At 36.2% G+C, this 23,498-nt stretch overlaps 1 protein-coding gene across 1 annotated transcript in view; it reads left to right on the plus strand.

The window, feature by feature from the left end:
- Nucleotides 1–23,498, plus strand: part of LOC145670281 (beta-1,4-glucuronyltransferase 1) — a 237,063-nt gene that overhangs the window by 179,687 nt on the left and 33,878 nt on the right. Inside the window, exon 3 of the mRNA XM_081738721.1 lies at nucleotides 17,471–17,876. Within this exon, the coding sequence (XP_081594847.1) occupies nucleotides 17,471–17,876 (406 nt within the window). The remainder of the gene's footprint in view (nucleotides 1–17,470; nucleotides 17,877–23,498) is intronic.

The following is a 23,498-nucleotide window of genomic DNA, read 5'->3' on the forward strand; positions in this document are numbered from 1 at the left end:
GAGGGTGAAAAGTAGAGAGTTCTCTGCGGTGGCCGGTTGAGGATGGTGTGTACCGGGCAGCGCTATGCTGTACCGTAATAAGTATATACTTATATTGGTGGTTACGACATTTGAGGCTGTCTCGTAATAATAAAAAAAAACTCTTGTCCTCTGGTTATCTAGACGAGACGAGATACACTAAAATTGCACCACGAGATGCACTAAAATTACGAGACGAGATGAACCGCTGTCGTTAGCAACACTAAAAGTATTCAACATTACGGCTTACATTTCCCATGGCTTTTGCTTTCAAGTCTAATCAGGCCATTATTTCAAAACGAGTTAAAACGAGCTGAACGAGCGAGCGAGCCACTGTCAAACTCGACTCAACTCGAAACGCGACCTCGAAAACAGCGACTTGGCTCGGAACTCAACTCAAGAAAATTACCTTTGACTCGACTCGAATTGAACACGAGTCGAGTCGAATTTTAGCTCGACTCGTGCTCATCCCTATTCGTATTTGTATTTTCTGTTTCAACTTCAACAATTTCTACTCTTTTTTCTCCGTTTACCTGCTGTTTCTGGATTTCTCTGTCGGTGTCGTCCTTTATTTACACCATGCACTACTCTTATTCTTAGCTTGTGACCCGCTTCAATGTCTTATTCAGTTTAGGCTTTTCTCCTTACCTTGACTACACATGTGATTGATTTAATTCTCACTTTCCGCGCAGGACCGATGAATAATAATAATAATAATAATTATTATTATTATTATTATTATTATTATTATTATACTATTGAACTTGCACGGCGAAATTACAGTATAATACGATATCATATCTGTAATTTTACTCCATTGTATGTTATTTAGTTTATTAATGGGCACTAAATTGTCTCCAGATCATCGAATAAATTAACTTCGGCATACACTTTCGTGTAAATATCATTACAGGAACATTACCGGTTCGTTCCAAACATCAGGGCTGAACTTAGCAATATTTAGCTTATGATTGTGCATGAGAAGATAACGTAGGGGTGAAGTGCTTGACTTGTGAGTAATACAGCTAATCAATATAGCTTCAAATCCTTTTCACGTTATTTTATTTTCAAAGCAATAGTGAAGAATGAAAGAGTGACTTCTCATACTAAATGAGCAATCCTTAAGAAACTGGACGCAAACACTTGTATTATGATAGAGACGATTTACGCATGTTAATTGGGAAAGGGCAAGGAAATTACTAGGACATTCGGAACACTTCGTTCATCTCCAGTATGCAATTTTTAATTTATCGTTCTAAGGAAAAAATACTACACCATTTGTTATTCTTAAACTAACTTTGGTTAGCGCAATCGGTAGAATATGATGGTCTCTATAATAGGCACATTTTTGAAGAAGTTTGCGTATTGTAGAGACTCACATGTGTGAAATTCGAAATTTTCGTTTTATCGATCACCGCCCTCTGATTCATACCCCTGATTAGATATACTTGCTTCCTCATTTTCATTGTATCACTTCTCTAATAAATGTCAGTGGAATTTTTACGAAGTATTCACTTAACATCTCAAATGGGTAATACGCTCTCTTTTACCACCTCTCACGTGCTGTATGCATTATTAAAAAATTATTCTACCTGTAGTGGATTCGAACTTAGGTTCTTTGTACTTTCAATCTAGCGTCTTAGCTACTACATTCCTGCGTTCTAACCATCTAGAATATGAGAATTAAATCAATACAGAGAAAACGGAGAAACAGAAAGTAGAAATTGTCGAAGTGGGAACATAAAATACAAATGCGAACATATATTCCAACAACTAAATGTTTACCAAGCAACGATCTTCGTGTAGTGGTTAAGGCGCTAGATTACAAATACAAAGGACGGCGGTTCGAATTGCTCCAAGGAGTATATATTTTTTAGGTTTTAAAAATATTGCGTAGAGCACATGAGAGGTGGTGAAAGAGAACGTATTATCCGTTTAATACGTTAGGAGGAAAAGACTTTAAAATTTCAGTGAAATTTATTGGAGAAGTAAAACAATGAAAACGAGGAAGCTGGTATATTTAATCAGGGGTATGTATCAGAGGGTGGTAATCTCAAAAACTGCAAATTTTCCAGAATTTCGCACATTTGAGTCTTTACGATAGGCAAATTTCTTCATAAATGTGCCTATTGCAGAGAGCATCTTGCCAGAAATGCCGCAAAATTTCTATGCAATTTTGCCCTTTTGTCTATCATCACTTCTGAAACGGAAAGAGAAAGAGAAAGAGAGAGATGTTCCCGGAACTGAGAGTGAGGTGCTTTCATTCAAATCAACGAGTTGACAAATATACGGTTACACAATGAGAATGCGGAATACAAACAACTATAAAACATCAGAGTGATAATTTTAAGCATTATCACCTAAAGTTCCGGAACCGTGACCGACAGTGAAACATGATCCGATGTCGGACGTCGAGAAATAATTTGATAATGAAATGAAAACAGAACTTTAGAAAAGAAATTATTGCGATGCACTAGACTCAACATGATTGCCTGTTTCTTCTCCTCATGTTAAATTATCTCATTTTAGCGATGCGAGACGATCCTGTTTCTCGTCTCGTGGCTATCCCAGTGTCATCTTGTGTTTCAGAAACGAGACAATTTCTTATCTCGTCTCCTTTCCTCTAATTTTCTTTGGTAAACCTCATAATAATAGAAGTAAAATTGGAAGCCATGCGATTTCGAAATGTAACGAAGTTTACTAGTTAGAATTTATAATCGGACAAGAGAGGGCTATGGAATGCTTTCGAGACATTTAAAACGCGATGAGTCCAGATAAGGACATGTCACGTCTCGTGTCGGAAAACGAGACAAGACAGACGCTTTGTCTTGTCTCGTCTCGGATTTAACAAAGCCTATATTGTCTCTCCCATGCTGAATTAAAAACGTCTCACCAGAATTGAAGTGGGTTTTGCTTCAAGTGAGACATGTGGGTAAAGATATGTAAGTCGGTTAGTGGGTCGTGGGTCAACAGGATGCGACCCACTGCAATCCACCACCCACCGTGACCCACCATAACCTACAGACACACTACGACCCACCGACACACTCTGCTTAGTGCATTGTATATAACATCCTCTGAACAGTGCTGAATATGTCTATATTTTACTTTTAGGGTCTCTATTTTCTTTTTTTCTTTTTTTGGTATTTTTTTCTATTTACTCACCTGAGATGACTATATCTTACAAAGAAAAGCAGACTTTGTTAAATGAACTTTCGCGAGGTAGTAGTGCATATTTTAAGTGTTAATATTACAAACTGGGAGAGCGCAATAACCTGAAATAGTCTAGAATATGAGTCTTAAAGTTTCGACTCGCCGTATATATGATACGACGCCTAAATTTCCTAAGTGACGGTGTGGCAGAATGTGGAGCATTCACGATTCGCGCGTAAAGAATCGTGAGTTTGAGTCCCGCCTGAGTCAATTTGTTTTTGCTTTTACCAATAAAGTAGTCATTTATAACTACAAGTAAAATATTAATTCACCATATGTTTATAATGCATGAAACAATAGGAATTTTTAAATGAGTTGTAAAACTTTTCAGTGTTTCATGTGAACGAGATACAAATATAACCTATTTCGTAAAGTCGTTAAATGAAAAATTTCTTGACGATTCGTGTCTATATCTGTGGACAGAGTGCAAATTGCAAGGGGGATTATTCGGAAATCCCCTTTGGCTATAACATACATCCAGTATTCCCTAGCGGATTTCCCCCTCATCCCCCTTGCAATTCGCACACTGTCCACAGATATAGACACGACACTTCGGACACAACGACTGTGGTAACCGTAATACAGCTAGTGATATCAATATATTTATAAAATAGGTTATATTTTGTATCTAGTTCACATAAAACATTGAAAGGTTTTACAACTGATTTGAAAATTCCTATCGTTTAGAATATATGAACATATAGTGAATTAATATTTTGCTTGCAGTTATAAATGACTACTTTACTGGTAAAAAGCAAAAACAACTTGACTTGAGCGGGAATCGAACGCTGGACCCTTTACACGAGAGTCGTGAATACTCCACACTCTGCCACACCGCCACTTGATAATTTTAGGCGTCGTACCACATATACGGCGAGTCGAAACTTTGAGACGCTTTTACTAAGCTATTTCTATTTATTGCGCTCTCCCAGTTTAAATGTGCACTACTACCTCGCGAAAGATAGTTCATTTAACAAATTCTGTCTTGTCCATCTTAGATATACTGATCTCAGTTAAGTAAATATAAAGAAATGCAAAAGAAGAAGAAGAAGAAAATGGAGACCCTAAAAGTAAACTTTAAAAAAATTGACCACTTTTCAGAGGATGCTATATACAATACACTAGGCAGAGTGTGTCGGTGGGTCGTAGTTGGTATGTAGGTTATGGTGGGTTACAGCGGATGGTGGGTTGCAGTGAGTCACGTCTTGTTGACCCACAGCCCACGATCTACTTCATCCCTGGTGAGAGGCTTCCAATCCAGCATGGGCGAGACAATACAGGTTTTGTTAAATCTCAGACGAGACGAGACAAAGCGTCTGTCTCGTCTCGTTTTCCTAGACGAGACGTGACAGGTCCTTGTCTGGACTCGTCGCGTTTTAAATGTCTTGAAAGCATTCCATAGCACTCTCTTGTCCGATTATCAATTCTAACTTGTAAACTTCGTTACATTTCGAAACCGCATGGCTTCCAATTTTACTTCTATTATTATGAGGTTTACGAAAGAAAATTAGACGAAAGGAGACTAGATAACAATTTGTCTCGTTTCGGAAACACGAGATGACGAAACCAGTGGCGGATCTAGAAGGTGAAAAATGGGGGGCTGCCTGAATTTAGACTATGATAAGTATATCCTGACCTTACTATAAACTATGTTGTGTCTAGCGCATCATAACCGTTCCTTTTATAAAATTCTGTTTTCATCTCATTATCAAGTTATTTCTCGAAATCCAACCTCGGATCATCTTCCTTTCATTGACTATCATTGTTTCCTTCACTAACTTGTGTTCATAATTGTAATTTCTTTTTTTAAAAAATCATTTTATTTCCTACGGTTTTTATTTCGCGGTCAGTCTACGGTTTTCATTCTACCATTTAAGATATATTAGGTTATAATGGTGTTGTGAATGTTTGTTATGTGTCTAATTGTTTGAAACTAGTGTATATTTAGACAATCGATATTATGTGTGGTTAATTGAATTAATCTATTACTACTTAACTGTCTATGTATGGTATATCTATTTAACTGTCTATGTATGGTATATCTATAAGTGTAGTGTTCTACGTTTTCCTTCGTAGAACAAAGTTGATTGAAGGCCCTGGATTAAGTGTAATGGAACTGTATAATAGCGTAGACATGTAACTATGACGGGGAAATGGAAGTTAAAACTACAGCATGAAGTGTGGAAAGGCGGATCTTTCTTTTTTCTCTTGAAATGTCTGTAATGCATTGCTTATTCCGTTCACTGTATCGCTATCTGTCCTCGCTGCTTCCTTCAGGCGTTATTCAGCGTGCCTCGGTGGCTAGCCTCTGCATAGGAAAACTCACGACTGTAATATGCATGACTCACTGTGTAACGCAGTGTTGCAATAACTTCGCTTTGTCGTTAACAAATATAGTGCTTTTGCTGTCTTGAATATCAATAAAACTGGTTGTGGAAAAAAATAACTGAATACGAATCTGCTAAATGTCTACTTATATAGTTTAATATTGTAGTCTCAATATGGTCCCTCATCCCAAAACTTGTGATTGTTTTCACAGGACACATTTGGGGAGAGGGGAGTTGTGTAAGTCACAATATTTTGGCATTCGGGATATTAGTAATATGTTGTTCGGATCTTGGAACCTTAGGTGATAACGCTTGCAGTTATTACTTTGCTGTATTATGGATGTTTGTATTCGGCATTCTTATTATATAAGCGTCTATTTGTCATCTCGTTGATTTGAATGGAAGCAGCACACTCATTTCCGGAAATACAGCACACTCTCAGCAACTCTCTCTCTCTCTCTCTCTCTGCAATAGGCACATTTCTGAAGAAATTTGCTTATCGTAGAGACTCACATGGGCGAAATTCGGGAAAATTTTCATTTTTTCCGGTCACCACCCTCTGATACAACCCCTGATTAATATACTTGCTTCCTCATTTTCAATGTCTCACTTCTCTAATAAATTACACCGAAATTTTTAACTCGTTTTCACAACATATTGAACGGGTAATACGCTCTCTTTCACCACCTTTCATGTGCTGTATGCATTATTAAAAAATATACTACTTGGAGCAGATTCGAACCGCCGTTCTTTGGATTGGTAATCTAGCGTCTTAACCACTACACCAAGATCGTTGCTTGCTAAATGCTTAGCTGTTGGCATATTTGTTGTATTTGTATTTTATGTTCCCACTTCGACAATTTTTACTCTATTTTCTCCGTTTAGCAGCTGTTTCTGGCTTTCTCTTTCGGTGTCGCCCTTTATTTACATTATGCACTATTCGTATTCACAGCTTGTGCCCCTCTGCAATGTCTTATTCAGATCAGACTTTTCTTCTTGTCCCTCAGTAAACATTTGATTGATTTAATTCTCATACTCTCCATGGATGGAGGCAGGAATGCCAGACTCAAAAAACAGGTGTACATTTACTTTCCTGACAGATAATACATATATTATTGTTGTTCTTCTCACTTATATACTCGTTTACGGCACATGTCAATTTTTGTCATTGTTCATCTATAGTTCCTTAGATTTATATTACTGTTGATTGTATGTTTGAATTATTTAATATTTAATGAAGAAAGACAAATCACTTAGACCCACTACAATATTATGAAATCCAAAATGTTTATGCATCACTTCCCCGAAGAAAGGGCAAAACTTTTTAACCGGGTAAACGGCAAAAAAAAAAAAAAAAAAAAAAACGTTTTTATAACTTTTGTAGCATTTTAATAGATAGATATTTTTTTGAATTAAACCTTTTCTTAAGTCTACTGTAGAAAGAATGGAACCTGACCTATATAACCTTTATGTTAATATTATTATAAATATATAACTCCGAAGGAGACCTGAAAAATTTACTCGTTTCCGGCCAATTTATGTAAAATACTTATACGGGGTATCCACAAATTCGAGATTGGTTATAATTCAAACACTCATTTTGTTTAAGCTTTCACTTATACCACATGAATTGTAAGGAAGAAAGCGCATAAAAGCAAGATTTAATTCGGTTAATTAGAGTTTAGCGACCCCTTCAACGGCGAGGCTATATGAGACATGACCTATAGCTTAACGTTCAATACAAACCATACTCTTTTTAAGAGTATTTTACCCTATTGGAGACCACAATACTCTACACTATTTTTGTCGAGCAAACAACTGGTTCTAGTGAATTATTTTGCTGGTATTACGTTTTTCTCACTGATTTTTTCTCACTAACAGGATCTGTAGTTATAAAAATATACTTATTTTCATTTTCTGTTGATTTACATCAAACACTGTTTCTTATCTCCCATGCATTGGTTCTATAGTTGCAACTGATATTTATTTAGGAATATATCGTAACGAATGTCATTCTTGCATAAATTTATGAGTTGTTCTGAACAGCCGGAAAAAAAAAACATTCAATTTAGCAACCCATTATATAGCCACCATCTGCAACGATAGACTTGTGTATATTTCCAGGTCACGAAAATAATTTGAAATGTCACCGTTCCTTGCAAAGATTACTGTTCCTTGTACCTCTTTTACTCTAGGTGTGAATTTCTGTGTAAATATCTCGATTTCCTTCACAAAGTTTCGAAGTGACATCTACAAGAAGCGCTAGTAATGGCAGTGGTTTAGAAAAAAAACATCTGATGACCAAAGGGTGTACTACGTTCGCCAAAGAAAAGACAGCACTCAAAACAATTTCAAGATGGTTGCCTCAGGAGCTTATATCTAATGAATGAAAAAGAAACCTTGTATCCGTCCATATGATTATATGTTGTATTGAAACCACATCTTAGAAGATAAATTAAGTCACAAGTATCCTAAATTTGAATATTTAAAATCTTTTACTCAGAAGGCAACAAGACAGACTACCCAAATTGACAAAGGTATACATCAGGAGCGTCATTTGAGACTTCCCTTGGGGGCAAGAGCACCACCGACATAAGACTTTCACGTTTTGTATTAGTATATTAGTAGACAATCGATTAAAGTATATACATTCCTCAAACTCTTGGAAGGGACGATTACCCCCCTCCTGCCCCTTCTCCCCCTATATGGTGCCCCTGGTATACACATAAACTTTAGAGAACAATTACCAATTTTTACTTTTTGAAAATTTCCAAATATGAAGGTGACTCAAGTGTGCTTATGCCCAATTTGAGGACAGGACATAAATATACTTGAGTCTTATGAAAGAAACAATAATCTGTGTGTTGATTCATATGATCATGCACTCTTCTTCATCTAAACGGTAAATTACATAAAAACCTACCACATGGTAAAACGTATTAGTTAGGTTGATTTTGAATTTTTTTACAAGTAAGGGTAACAAAATCCATGGTTATATATATATTAGATGTACAACTTCACTTCAGTCCCTTTTTCGACAGTCGAGGCTTTATTGTAAATAACTGGTTCTACATTTATACATTTACGATTGAAACTATTGTCCATCGCTGGCCAGTACTTTCTTTTATCTTTCACGCAGCATACAAATGTCACATCGAAAAACTGCTCATCCGTTGAGGCGAGCCATATATCGATCCAATTCTTTTACTTCTTCATAAGAACGTAAGTGCTCCTCTGCCAGGTAGTGTGACGTTGATTGAAACAAGCGATAGACAGAACGGGCAATGTCTGGAGAACACGGCAGGTGCTGTAAGACTTCCCATTCCAACGTTTCCAAGTATGTTTTTAGCGACTTTGCGATGTGCGGTCGAGCATTGTTATACTGCACTATCACTTACCTTGTCTCTCGTTGTTGTGTGGCCGTTTTTACTTCAACGCTCGGCTTAAACGCATTAATTACTTTTGATAGAGATTGCCTGTGATTGCTTCCTTCGCTTTTAGCAGCTCACAATACGCTACGCCCAGCTGGTCCCACTAAATACAGAGCTGTGAATATTCGGTGTGAATATTCGGTCAATGACCTTGTACCTTAGAATATTGGTTTGCCAGTCAACATGGAAGTATGGTGGAGAAGTCCCAATGATTTTCTGCGCTTGGAGTTATCATAATGAACCCATTTTTCTTCCCTAGTCGCAACGCGATGAAAGAAATTAATTCCGTCTTTGTCTTTCAAGCAGCTGTCCCAAACAAAAAAGTGCCGTTCAACATCTCTCGGCTTCAACTCTTACAGCCCCCAATTTCCCTGTTTCTGAACCATTTCCATGGCTTTGAGGCGTTTTGAAATGGATTGTTGAGTCATTCTTGAATGTTGAATGTTGAATGATCCTGCCAATTGCTCTTGCGTTTGACTCGAGTTTTCAAGAAGTAATTCCAATTCTGCATATTTGAGGATTCCCGGCGGGAGCTCATGTGGTTCGGATTCAACGTTAATCAGTAGGTCCACGTCTCATATAGCCTCGCTGCTGAACGGGACGTTAAACTCAAAATTAACTCAACTCAACTCGGCATATTAGGAAACCTTCTCTCCTCAACCGCCATGCCGGTCTTCGATGTCAAAAGCACCGTTCTTGAAGGTTTGAAACTACTCAGGACATGTTGTTTTAGGCCTACTAATAGCAGTTGTAGCATCCCCATCTCTCTCGATCCCGAAAGAGAAACAGACCACAAATAACTAGGCACGAATATGATCAGAATTCCTCCTGAAAACGAACAAGAGGTAACAAATGCGCAGCTCTGAAAACTACGTTTGTACCACAATAATGGAAAGAATGAATTTCATAATCCAGCGCTTGCTGAAACTACTTAAACTAATGGCTAAATGAAACACTAAATATAATAATATATAAATAACAGCTCAACTATTTCAATATATACTTTTACTAACAATAAATAATTCAACAACTAGTATTGTATATATAAGTATCCAGCTGGTGTCCACAGTTTGTAGAACAACAATTATGGATATATTAGTCTTTCACTCCTCATAAATAGCAATTATTCACAGCATAAAAATCAATTCAATTGCAAATACAAATTCGAAACTTAGCCGCATTCAAAAATTATGATGACGTCACAAGCTTAGCTTCGTAAATAAGTAATTACAAATCCTAATTGTTATAGAAAAATTATTTTACAATCCCAAGAATAACAATATATAATAATTTCACTCACAATCCTGCACAAATATAATGATACTATATCAAAAATAGCAATTTTGAAGTTGACTCCCCCTTAGCAAAAGTCTCAAAGATCAATCTAGAGTTCAAAATCCAAAAGTCTGTAATTTTCCTACCAAAGCTGTAACTTCTAGTTCCTCACAAATCAATTATATTGCAAGAATAAACATTTGTCAACTCTTTAAATCTCAAGGTTCTCAAGATATGCGTTAAACCTAGTCAAAAGGCAAAAAGTATATTAAAAGTAAGCAAAGAATTCATTAGCAAACTATAAGAACAAATACTATCAAACTATGGGATTTTTTAAAAGAATAAAGCATTGCTTCGTATCATAAGAAAATAATTAACGGGTGCCTTCTCAGAATTTGAGCTTGATTATGGGGTTTCGTCAAAAGTCACATCTACTTTCTCTCTGTCAAAGAGGATTTAGGAAATGATCCGAAATTATCCAAAAGAGGGTCATGCAAGGTAAACACGATATCAGGACAACTACACAAATATTGTTTGCGTTACTCACCTTATTCCAGAAGATATCCCTCTTAGTGTTTAATTCCGCAGATACATCTCTTCTCAGTAAGAAGAAAAAAAAGTGAAAATTTCGATTGCCTGATAATCTTCTGCATTATCTCTACTGAAAACACGCAAAGAATTACATCTCATGAAAAATTATAAAAGCAAAAATTAGTCTATTAAATCTTACTCGGGAAACTACTCTAACTTAGCCCTTCTACTACAAAGATTATATTAAATTGCCACAATTCCCTATCCCACTAGAATCGCAATGCATTTGATCACACGCAAAATTCTTTCAAGAAAGAAAAATTACGAAACGTTAAATACTATATCACACTTCCCTGCCAATACTTAGATTAAAAATCGTGTAAATTCTCCCATTTAGTATAAAACAGGAAAAAAGCGAAATTACGTTCGACAAATCGTTTCCTTTCAAATCAACAAACGCAAACACAGACACCTTCGCTGTACCGTCGCTTGGTTGCAAGTGCCCGAGCAGCCGGCAAGCTCGCCCACTCGATGATCTGAAGTAAAACGTCGTCACAACTCTTGTTGCACAAAGATAATATAAATTCGAACCAAACGAGAGGTGACCGAAATTTAAACCGACTCCTTCAATACAAAATTTAAGCAACTCTAATACATAATAGTTAATTCTTATTTTCCTTTGTTTTCTCTCCTTTTCATTTTTATATAACGATTAAAATATCCTGTACAATTACAGCTTTTGTTTTATCCCATTTAATTTACAATATCTCCTTGAGCAATTATGCCTACATTGGGCGACCATGACGCCAATGGCGTCATTAACATTTTGGGGGATTTTTTTAATGTAAAATAATTAAAATTGCCTCATTTCACACAAAGAAAAAAAGCGTTAAAATGGTTACTCAGTCAAACATTATTATACTTTCCTGCTTCCCCCTTCTCCCCAAACCCACCGCCATAATACTATAACCATTTTAATGAATGTTTTCCTGCCTTGTAATCTGATTTCTCCCTATTAAACCCAGAACCATATAGCAAATATAATCAAATGCCTTCCCCCCAGAATTTCCTGTCTACCAAAAATTCTTGCCAGTACGGGTAGGTAAAAATCTTGAAACACATACATATCTAAATACTTAATTGTATAGGAGTGGGAAAATAATTGTGTAGACAGGAAAACAGAACTATTCTTAGAGTCACATGAAAACACTGCCACCCCCTCCTCTCGTGGGACTGCCATCCCTAGTTTTAGTATTATTTTAAGTTTGTGGTATCTAGCTCTAAAATTAAAGTAATTAACAAAATAATCGTATTTTTGCCTACTTTTAGAAAACTGATCAAAGTGTGCAACCTCTAAATATTATCCATGATTTTGATCGTGACCACTAAATACCTCTCAACTAATTTTAAGAGAATAATAAACATAATTAACAAAATAACGCCTGAACCGTTTCTGTTTCAGAACTGCATCTACAGTATGTGTATAAACCACGCAGCATGTCCTTTCAAATATATTATGCAAAGTGAAGTTTCTAAAAATAAGCTGGAATAGAATAAAACTAAATAAAAGATGGAAATAAGCTGCCTGTTATCTTTATGCGTAATAATGGAGATTTTCAACTTCTCTCCTCTTCGCACCTTCAGCTCAGAAAGGTTTCCTTATATCCTTTTCAGGGTCTATTCCAAAGCAAGCAAAACTGGATTTTTTTAAAATGTCGAAAACAAGAGTATGTGCAAATCAAAGACAGATTATTTCCAAAATGATTTCAAATTATAGAGAGGTAATCTATTTTGTACTCTTCATCAAACATGAGAAGAAGTCCACTGTGAAACTACATTTCTCTTTTAAAATACCATAAAAGGAAAATTATATATGATGACTGTGAAGCAGAAAGCAACCAGCACTCTTCCTCAAGTGATGAAGGGCAAGAAATTCAAATAAGAGATCAGGAATATGATACCGGAATTGGCTGCAGCAAGTGTCCTTCCTGTTTTTAGTAATGAAGTGATCCAAAAATTTTATACTAATGTACAGACGTGTTCAAATTAGGGATTGCCAAAAATTTTCGGACCTAGATTTGCCGGATTCGGACCTAGATCTGGATCTCGGATCCGAATCTCAGATCCGGATCTCGGATCCGGATCCAAAATTCGGATCTTGGATCTGGGTCCAGATCTCGGATCTGGATCCGAAATTCGGATTTCGGATCTGTGTCCGGATCTCGGATCTGGATCCGAAATTCGGATCTCGGATCTGGATCCGAAATTCGAATCTCAGATCTTTATTCGTATCCAAACCTACATCTGAAATTGTGATGATAAAATTGAATATCTAAAATTCGTTAAAACTTTTTTCGGATTCACTGATATAGTAGGTTGCTGTGCTTTTAAATATTTCCATAACACGTTTGTGCTACCTTTGTTCTTTATTTTATTTTAACCTTGCAATATTTACATGTTGCACTTTCTGTCGAAGTCTCTTTAGTAAAATGTTTCCAAGTTTCATTTCTTCCCATTTCAGAGTATAGTGGACTGTCTGAAAACTGATGTAAATGGTAACAAATTCTTCTGCTTAGCTCCTCTTCGAAACTTAATGTTAGCTTCACATTGAAAATATTTATTTTATTCTTAGAAAATAAACTTTCTTCTCTTCTCATTTACAAATGAATTATCTTTTATATAAGGCCCTTCTAATCGCAGGAATACTAGACAAAACAAACTCTTTATTAATAGTAGTTTCTGACCCACTGTAATCCAACCATCAACAAATGTAATCATGAATATCTATCACTTTGAAGGTATATACAACAAAAAATATAGACTGGTTGGCGTGGAACAACAGTAGATTTTTAAACATACGCACGAGAATTTCAGGAGAGCGATATGGTTGTGTTAGTTGTACGGCTTTATTACCTAACTAATGGCTTGCCCTTCTGAGGTCGGGAGTTTGTTAAAGAAGTAAATATGAAAGAAATTTCTGTTATTTTTTCTTCAGGTTTCTTTAATCATACATTGCAGGACGTAACCACAACACATCAATGCATCGTATCATTGAAGCGTTTTGTGTTTTGTATATTAAAGTGTTCAAAAATATTTAACATATTCGCATTTGTTCATGTGATCTCAGGTTCGATTCTCGGTGGAAACATACATGAGAAAATTGAAAGCTGAAACAATATGAAAATAGTATTTAAAAGTCAGGAAATTGATATTAAAACTTTAGCTATCTGTTGGGACTGTAAGGCTGTAGTTAAATTAACTCACACGTTTCGTGAAGATATATTACGTCATTATTGTTTATTTTATTTATTTATTTATTTAACAACCACCAGATACAGCTCAGAGGCCATTTTACACTGGATATCTAACAACAACAATGGAAAGGATTTGGGAAGGCATCGGCCAGGGCCTGTTTTAGTAGGTACCATCCCGGCATTTGCCTGGTAGAACTGAGGGAAACCCTGGAAAACCCCAGTCAGGATGGTCGGCAGCGGGAATCGAACCCACGACCTCCCGAATGCGAAGCCAACGCTCTACCACTTGAGCTACTTCGCTCGATGTATATAGGGCTACTATAAGCTACCAGATACATCCTCTGTAATAATACAACTACTTTACACTGTAGTAATCAACAGATGAAAACATTGGAAAAGGAATGGAAGGACGGTCTCCACAACCTTAGATCAAGGTACTAACCTAGCATTTGCCCAGTATAACAGAGGAACAACCCTGGAAAATCCTCAGTCAGGATGGCTGGTCTCCGAATTCGAACCCGGTGTTATCCAATTGCGAAGCAAGAATCCTAACAAGTAGCCTGAGCTCGCTCCGTATTATTATTATTATTATTTAATTAACATAATGTTTTAAAATTAGTGCAAATTAAACCATACTTTCTTTATTGCTGATGTTATAGTTAATAAGCCTACATGAGACATCAGTCCCCTATCAAGAAAGAATACTAGAACTGGAATTCAGGAAGCGTGGGTGAAGAGATTAATGAGGATGAGGAAACTATGTACAATGCAAAAACAGTAATTATGACCGTCACAGATGTATTCACTTACATACGTCAATTAATATTTCTCTGATACAGTGCACTCTTACTTTCTTTGGTGGCAGAAAAATGGCCCGCTTTTGTAAACGAACACACTAAGCACGTGCGTATAGGCGCAATGTCCGTGCAAAGAAACATAGATAAAACTAGAAGAAAAAAATAGGGAAAGCAAGGGGAAAATGATAAATCGCCCTTCAACTTAAAAAAAAACTAAAAATAACTATACTTAGAACACGTCTGTATACTATCGTAACAACAGCTCCTAATGAAAATACTTTATGCAAATATGTACATGTGATTGTGTAATCAAATAAAAGTGAAGTATGAAGGAAAAGATGTTCGAATGGTCGCTGATGATACTACTGACATTAAAAATCATAAGCTTGTAAATATACTGCTTCATTCACTTGAACATCTTACAGTTTTCATCTGAATTGTGCACAAAAGAATTGTGCAACAGTGCAACTCAGACGTCATATTAGACATTCCGTTTCATGCATTTAGTACATTTATGCTAAAAGAAATTTTCATCTGATCAGAAAAGAATTGTGCAACAGTGCAACTCAGACGTCATATTAAACATTGCGTTTTATACATTAAGTGACATTTATGCTTAAAGAAGTCAGTTGTCTTATATCTGATAATGCCCTATATTTTCAATGCGCTGCCAACCCCTTAGCTGAGTTGGTCCTCGACTAGTGCATTTCACCTGCTGGGCATTTTTTCCCCACTTATTCCCCGCGTAAGAGATTAAACCGTTTCTAAAGTAGCTCAACCTTACATTCCATTGGTTAAATTAGCTTTCAGGAAAACAACAGCAAGTCGGAAAAAGCTTTAAAAACCCTTGTTTTAGCCTTTGTTGTAGGGAAAAAGTTTTAAAAAGCACAAAAAATGGCCAGCTTGCCTCCAGTATCAGTTATGACTCGCTGAGAAACTTCGATCCGGGTTAAAAAAAAAAAAAAATCACAAGACATTCGAGAGGTGGGTAGGAGAGGAAAATATTGCTGCGACAAACGTTAAGAAACTAATTGGAAATTAAGAAGAATGTCTTAAGTTTCAGATTAACACCATAGATTAAAAAATCAGACAAGTTTTAGAAGCTGAACATGTTGATTGAAATCAGGTATAGGTTATTCTGACAGTCCAGAAATTCAAGAAACTTTAGTTGTGCGGTGAAAAAATAAATAAATAAATAAATAAAAAATAAAAAGAAAAGAAAACTAACGACTATATGAGTGAACATCATCTTGCTGACAAATTTTGGACACATGTACAGTGTTTGGGATCATACGCGCAAAATCCAAACATGCTTTCAGAAGCGTTACGAGCAAATTTGAAGGGTTTCATTTAGGTGGATATAATAGGTTGTCTAAGAGGTTAAAATTAATATAATATTTGATGATATTTCAAAATAATATTGTGAAACTACTTATGCATCAGTTTCTTCGATATTCCTCTGTCATTTTTCTGCCTACACCATATGCGATTTGGGACACTAACGCTATATCATGCGCTAAAGTCTCAATGATTTTTAGACTACCGTTTGGTAGGATTGTGCAAGTATTGTTTAATTCTTCAAATTGAACTTACTTACTTTATCCCTTTTTGGTTTCGATTTGATTTGATTTTGAATTTAGCTCTCTGTCAACAGCGACACTATACAATATGTAAACGTACAGCTGTACGTAGGATCCGAACCACATGAGTTCATGTCGGAAATCAAACTCGGGTCTCCAACGCCAACGGCACGTTTTCGTTTTGGAGGAAATAAAATGAAAATGAAATTTCTAGTTTAACATCCCGCTATTATGGGGAAATGGGGATGTGATGATGAGAATGAATGAAATGGTGGAATGAAGACAGTAGATGGAAACAGAAGAACCCGAAAAAGCACACGCACATCGTGTTTGTCCACTTGGTGCGCAGTGCGATTTTAGAAGTGATCCTATACACAAGAAGTAAGCGCTCTATCATTGAGCCACTAACAGCTTCGCTCATACCGTCGTCGACTATGCCAATGAAGAATATGTTTGAAGTTGGCTTCATGCATTGCACTTAAAATTACTTGCATTTTCTATTTGTGTCTGTTAAATACGTTACTTTTTCAATTTTGAAATATGTTGTTTTGTCTTGTTTTATTCATAGCTTTCTGCTATCAATTTTCAATCCCTATGTATTAATAAAAATTGAGGGAAATAAAAAGTATATACAATAGAAGTGAGTGAAATAAAATTTATTATAAAGTTTAATTTAGGAAAGAGCATAGTGGTACATAATTTAGGAAAAATTAGATTTACAAGAGTATAAAAATTAAGTTCGTAGGTCTAATTATCAGGTTGCAGGTTAGAATGTAAACGTAAGTAACTAGCATCGAGATTCACTGTATAGTATACCAAACCATTATGATGGAACTGAAGTTTTTTTTTCTATTGAGGTGTCAACAAAACAGATAAGATTAAAATTTTGAACCATTTGAATATGTTGAAGGAAAAAGACATGAAAGCTTAAGCCACAAAATTCTTTTCCACTGGGAGGCAAAGTGTGTTCTAAAACTTTGAACATCGTAAACTTCCGTATTTTTCGCTTATTCCTTATCACATTTTTACTCATATTTCTTTCAGATGACGTAACTAGTAAGGTGGAACTTGACTGCACCAGACCTGAAGCATCTTTGAAGTTATTATTGCAGAAGAGACGTCCGGAGACAGTAAAATTTCGTGTGAAGCTTGCCTATCCCCAGAACCATATGCGCAACCTTGCAAGGAAGAATTGCCAGACCCGTTTTGTCTTCCTAACTGATGTTGATATTATACCTTCCACTGGCCTTGCAATACAATTGGACAAGTTCCTCAAGAGTGCATTGTGTCACGGACTTTGTGCATATGTCATTCCCACCTATGAATTGGATGATAGAGTTCGATTTCCGAAGAATAAAACAGACTTAATTCGCCTAGCTAAGAAAGGTTTAGCTAGACCTTTTCATCAGAAAGTATTTATTTACAATCAATTTGCTACAAACTTCACAAGGTAAGATTCATTTAGGAGAAACTATTTATAAAATGCAACACCAATACTTAGTATCTTAGTACTCTATGAATCTAAGAGTTCCAAATGTAACAGTCTTACAGTGGAAACTAAATATAAAATCGTTAGCTTCTTTCGGTTATTATTATGTTATCAGAAAAAATACTGTGAAGTTTTCTGGTCTATAGAATGACACACGGGAGTTCGGACCTCCCATAACTTTTTTATTACAAAAGTTATCCTCTTGAATACAGTATAATATAAATGGTATAAATTTCCTCTAATCTTTGGATGTTTCTTGGTAAAGTTTAGACGAGCTCAATGACCATGCGTCTTGGAGAATTTTGTGAGTGACCTGGCGTCTTAGAAAGGAAAATTGGAATTCTCAATAATCGTGTGTCTTAGGGAATTTGATGTTTAGGTGCCTCTCAATGACCGAGCGTCTTAGAGAAGTAGAAAGGACTTTAATGACCAGGTGTCTTAGAGCATATATGAAAGGTACCTCTCAAGGACTAGGCGTCTTAAGTAGTTCGTGGTTTGATCAACTGGGGAGATTGATATTTTCTGTGTGTCCAACCTTCTTTTATATAGAAATGTTGCTGACAGCTTGCCCCTGCGTAACCTACCGAATGTTGGCGATAGCGGATGACATCCTTCTTCGCGACTGTCGTCTGATGAGTGTTTACTACAATCACGTGTTGTAGAGACACATGGTTGCATCCAACATGGTCTGAAGACACGTAAAATCTTACACCTTCGTGGCGTAAATAAAAAATAAGTCACATCAATATTTTTATCGATTAACGGGAATCTGGATGCAGATTGCAGTATATACTTAAAAGAAGCACTATAGCACTGAACACAAAATTAAATAAAAAGCACTGGTCACTTACGCAACACTGGGTATTACACTGTCACCTAAAGTAAAGTTGAAGCAATGAACAGTTTGTTCTCTAACCTAAGCAAGATCCTTAAATTCCAGTACTCTATCTCCCTCAGAGGAGAGGCTGTCGAAGTTTTGACGCTTTTAATTAATATTTGCACACTAGGTCACTGATGGTAATGGCCGTAGTATACAGATGTGAAGTTCGCATTTTCTCTGCAGATGCTGAATGAATTAAGTTCAACGGGATTGGTGGAAAGATCATTACGGTAGGTTTAAGTCTCAATGCTGGTTGATTCCTGCCTCATCTGTATAAGATATACAGGAACACAAAAAATAGAATGACTTTGGTTGCTGTTGCAGCGATCGGAAGAAGGTTATACATACTGCAATAGAAGGTAGTTTCGCGATATTAACTACTATTTGCGACCATTCGCTTGTGTAGATAGTAAAGAAAGAATCTAATTCCAATTAACAATAAGATAATTAAGGCCGCTATGGAGATTAGTATCCAAGGGAATGTTGTCAAATGGAAGTCCAAAAAATTATCAGAAAATGAGTTCTCTTCATGTCGTAACAAGGAATACATGGAGGTTATAGTTCGTTGAAGGTTTTGAAGATTAAGGGTAAAATTGATATCGCTGTTTGCGTGCAGTTCCGAAATTCAATTGTAAAATTGGCCGTATGACGTGAAGGTAAATTTAAGGTGTCGTTAATCACCCTTTCAAAATCTTCATAGTTAAAAATATTAATGTACAAGAAGAATTAACACCATCTGCAGCAATTTTGTGGTTTCTGTGGTTTCTGTTCAAAAGTTAAGCACAGAGTGCACTTGCTTTCTTTGGCGCATGAATACCAATATTGTAATTTTTTCTCTAAATATTCTTGAACACTTTTTCGAAACATACCTACCGCAATTTTCTTGGCATCTTTCCCTGTGGGTTCCGTAAGTTCTCAAGTTATTTGAATTTTCCTGGGATATATTTCTAAGTAGTTGAATTTCTACAATAAAGTAACGCAAGTGCTGATAAACTTTCAATATCATTCTCAACTTCAAGTCACAAATTGTCAGGGGTTTTATTTTATTTACAGCAGTCTGGTTCCCTCTTTCGTCAATTTTAGCTGTGTCAATGGAACACTTGTTATCCTGAGTATATCGGACGTTTCTCGCAAATATTCAGAATGTTGAGTAAAAACTTGAGAAATTTGAGCTTTGCGCCACTAAAGATCACAGAATACATCTTTGAACTTTTTGTTGCGTTGTAATATCGTCTATCCATCTCCTATTACTTGGTACACCTTTTATACAATGCAACTACCAATTTCTCTGCTTTATAGGATCCCCTAGAGACCAATACTCGTTGAACAATGATAATCTCTCATCTTCTGGCAGTTTATTACAGCCGATAGGGCAGTGTTTCGCAATGCAACAACTTGATTGCATACGTTTCCCATTCTTTACTTTCCCTTTAAAATCTATGTATCTTTCTCACAATCCTTCAGTTTGCTTTTCCGTTTCTGCTGATTTTATTTTTCTACCTCTTCCTTCCATATTTACAAACTGTTACTCCTTCTTCCGACTTATTACCTTTGTCCACTTCATTCTCTTTGCTTTTATCGGAGAAATCGTCACTGACTACATAATACAGGTCGTCAGGACCGTCAACATCACCACAGTCACTAGAATAATTAAAACGTTTCCGTTTCCTTTTTTTTTTTTTTTTTTGTTCGTTGGCGTAATACATTCTTTATTAACTGAAATACTATTGCTATTAAGGAATTCACTCTCAATATCAAGAATTAGTATCAACAATGTCCATTCCATCCAGAAAAAAACACTTCTAATTCCACCTGAACTATTTTTAACATTTGCAGACGTGATGATGAAGTCATTTGATTATCGCGTTCAGCAGTATCATTTGCTAATATAGCAATAGACACACTATCAAATCTTGATTCGATTTCCAATGCTCTTGTTAACATATCTAAGCCACTATTGTCAGTACTTTTTTGTCTGCAATATATTGCAACATCAGAAGCTATATATTGACTTTGTGTGCAAAGAGTTCAAGTATTGTTAAAGTTAGACTGTTCAATTGGATTCAAATTCAATTTGACACAAAACTCCAAACTCCACTTCCGTGCTCTAGACATTTTTATATCACTTAGCCTGCAGTAATCACTAAATAAAACTTGAAAACAAACACTGCACATCCTATCCTGACTAATAATACTACTTCAGCAACAAGCATTCGATCTTGTAAACAATCTACACATATTCTACACAATCCACATCTTTCTACCATTTTCGAAGCTTATTCATATGGCGAGTATTGCGCCGAAATGTTAATCTTGCGTATAATAAAGATGTGGGACTAAGTGCGGTGATACGAAAAGCGAGGTGCACACCATGGCGTTTTGTAATAAGTAGCCGCTTGTAGAAGTAATTACTCGCACTAACCCAGGATGTGTGGCTATGAGTGAGACATGGGGGAGGAAATGCTTTATAAGTGTTTAACACAATACTTGTGTATAAACCCCAAGTAGTGTCGACCAATTCTTTGAATTTATATAACGATTTTGGGCTTTCTCTTTAATAGAAAGAACGTAATGTTTCTAACATAATTAGGCATCAAACATTATCCCAGATATTTAGCAGTAGTACTTGGATGGTCGACTATGCCTTGGAAATTAAGTTGAAGAACGATGAATTGCACCATACTCGACTGATCTCTTGTTCGGAAGTATTACGGAGGCCGGGGTTTTCATACCAGCTCAATTTCCATCCATTACTCCAGTTTCTAAAAGCATTTATGACTTTCAAGATGCAAGCATGATGGTATAAATAGGTTTCAGCATTACAAATAGGTCACTAACATATATGATATATAATAAGGTTGATAAAACTGAACTTGCAGGGCACCTGTGCAAAGAAGATTGGGAAAGAAAGTACTATTGATGAACATAATGAAGTCAATTCTAAGACAGTGATATACCATACGACAGAAGATCAAAAAATGCAATTTATACATGAGATCATTCTGTGAGACACGATCAAAGATCTTTCCAGCATCGAATTAAAGTAGGTATGATAGTATAGTTTCACTTTAATGGTTCTTAATTAGTAGTGTTAAGAAGCAAGTGGTTGTTGGGGAGGCTTTGTTCAAATTCGAAACCGGCCTCGTGTTTAGGTAACAGATGGTTATGGTATCTCCAAACCATAACCATTTGGTGATGATTATGGTATGATGAGCACAAATGTAATGCCGAATGTGAGCGTAAGCTAAAACTGTCTATCTGTTCACAAGCATAACGATTTTCCAATCATATGGTTTGTGTCCGGTGCGGAGATCGAAATTGTACAGCATTGACAAAATATAAAAATATGGCGGTAGGTAATGTGCAGTCAAAATTGGTGTCATTCTTTCATTCTATAGCATCTCGTTCCTAATGTACAGTGGTGTTCCTGGTACTGTTAAGGGATGCTGAAACTCCACGTTAAGTCCAAGATATCTATTATGGGAGTTGGCATATTCGTCGATGCGTCTCTATGTTTCCACAAAGAACCTACTATCTTGAAAACATGTTTCTGGCGTAAATGTGAACTGAATAACACGAGCAAATGCATGAATTATCGGAGTCTGTGGTAGCTACAGTATTCTTTTCGAGTATTAGGTAAAGAGAAGTGCTGATTTTCCTTATTAGCCGGTTCAAATGTTTCCAATACCTGGTTGGATTACTACTTAGCTAAAGCATTTACTATCTTTTACCAGTCTTTATTCTTGTATGTTAGATACACGAAAGTTTGAGGAAGGAGCCTTAGTGTAACATCATTACGAGTATGAAGGTACTCTTTGCACGTTACCCGAGGTAGAAGTATGATGAATATTGTGGAGGTAGTTTGGGCTGGTAAAGATTACTTGTGATAACTGTTAACACTACTGTTCCGAATACGTCGTGCAATAGGATCAAAGATAGCATCAAACGTAGGAATGTCAGATGGAAGTGGAATATCTCCTAGCATGTCTTGCATATTCTGGTAGTAAACTGGCCAATTGGCATAGTCAAAATTTGCACGGGAACGAAGAGCTTCCTAAGGTGGTTTTCATGTATTGAGAGAAAGTAAGTCTGTCTTTACAGGACCATGATCGCTACCATTAGAATCATAATGCTTATATCCAGATGTGGTGCTATATTAGGTGGGACAATTACTACACGAGTGGAGTATCTACTATCTCTCTACTATCTATCTGCTCGAGTTACAAGGTGGGACAAGTTGTTACATGAGTGGATTGCTGTTCGGAGTGGAAAGAATACACTATTACTATAAGAGTTGATGAAATGAGAAAAATAACATTTTACAAGCACTTCTGCCATGGTTACCGTCAGTCATAAAAATGTCTGAGATAATGATAGTATTTAGATAAATGAAAAACGAGGTTGATATGTGGAAATCCGGGCTAATCATGACAGTTGCAGTAGATGTTCAAAAATTTTACGAATAATGATCTCACTCGGTAATTTATGTTCAGTTTTGCCATTTACTCCTTATCCCAGTGGCTGATTATGGAGTGCATATTGATAGCCTAGAAGAAGATTGTTTCGGAGTCAGATAAATTCATTTAGTAGAAAACTAAGAACATTATGTTCATGCAGTAAAATGATTAGAAATTACTTTTTGGTACAGAGATATATGACGTTGAGGTAGAGAAATGTTATAAGAAAACCCTACCCACGATAAA

This window comes from Thermobia domestica, chromosome 14 (genome assembly GCF_964235325.1).
Source record: "Thermobia domestica chromosome 14, izTheDome1.hap1.1, whole genome shotgun sequence".
In the NCBI taxonomy this organism is placed as follows: domain Eukaryota; kingdom Metazoa; phylum Arthropoda; class Insecta; order Zygentoma; family Lepismatidae; genus Thermobia; species Thermobia domestica.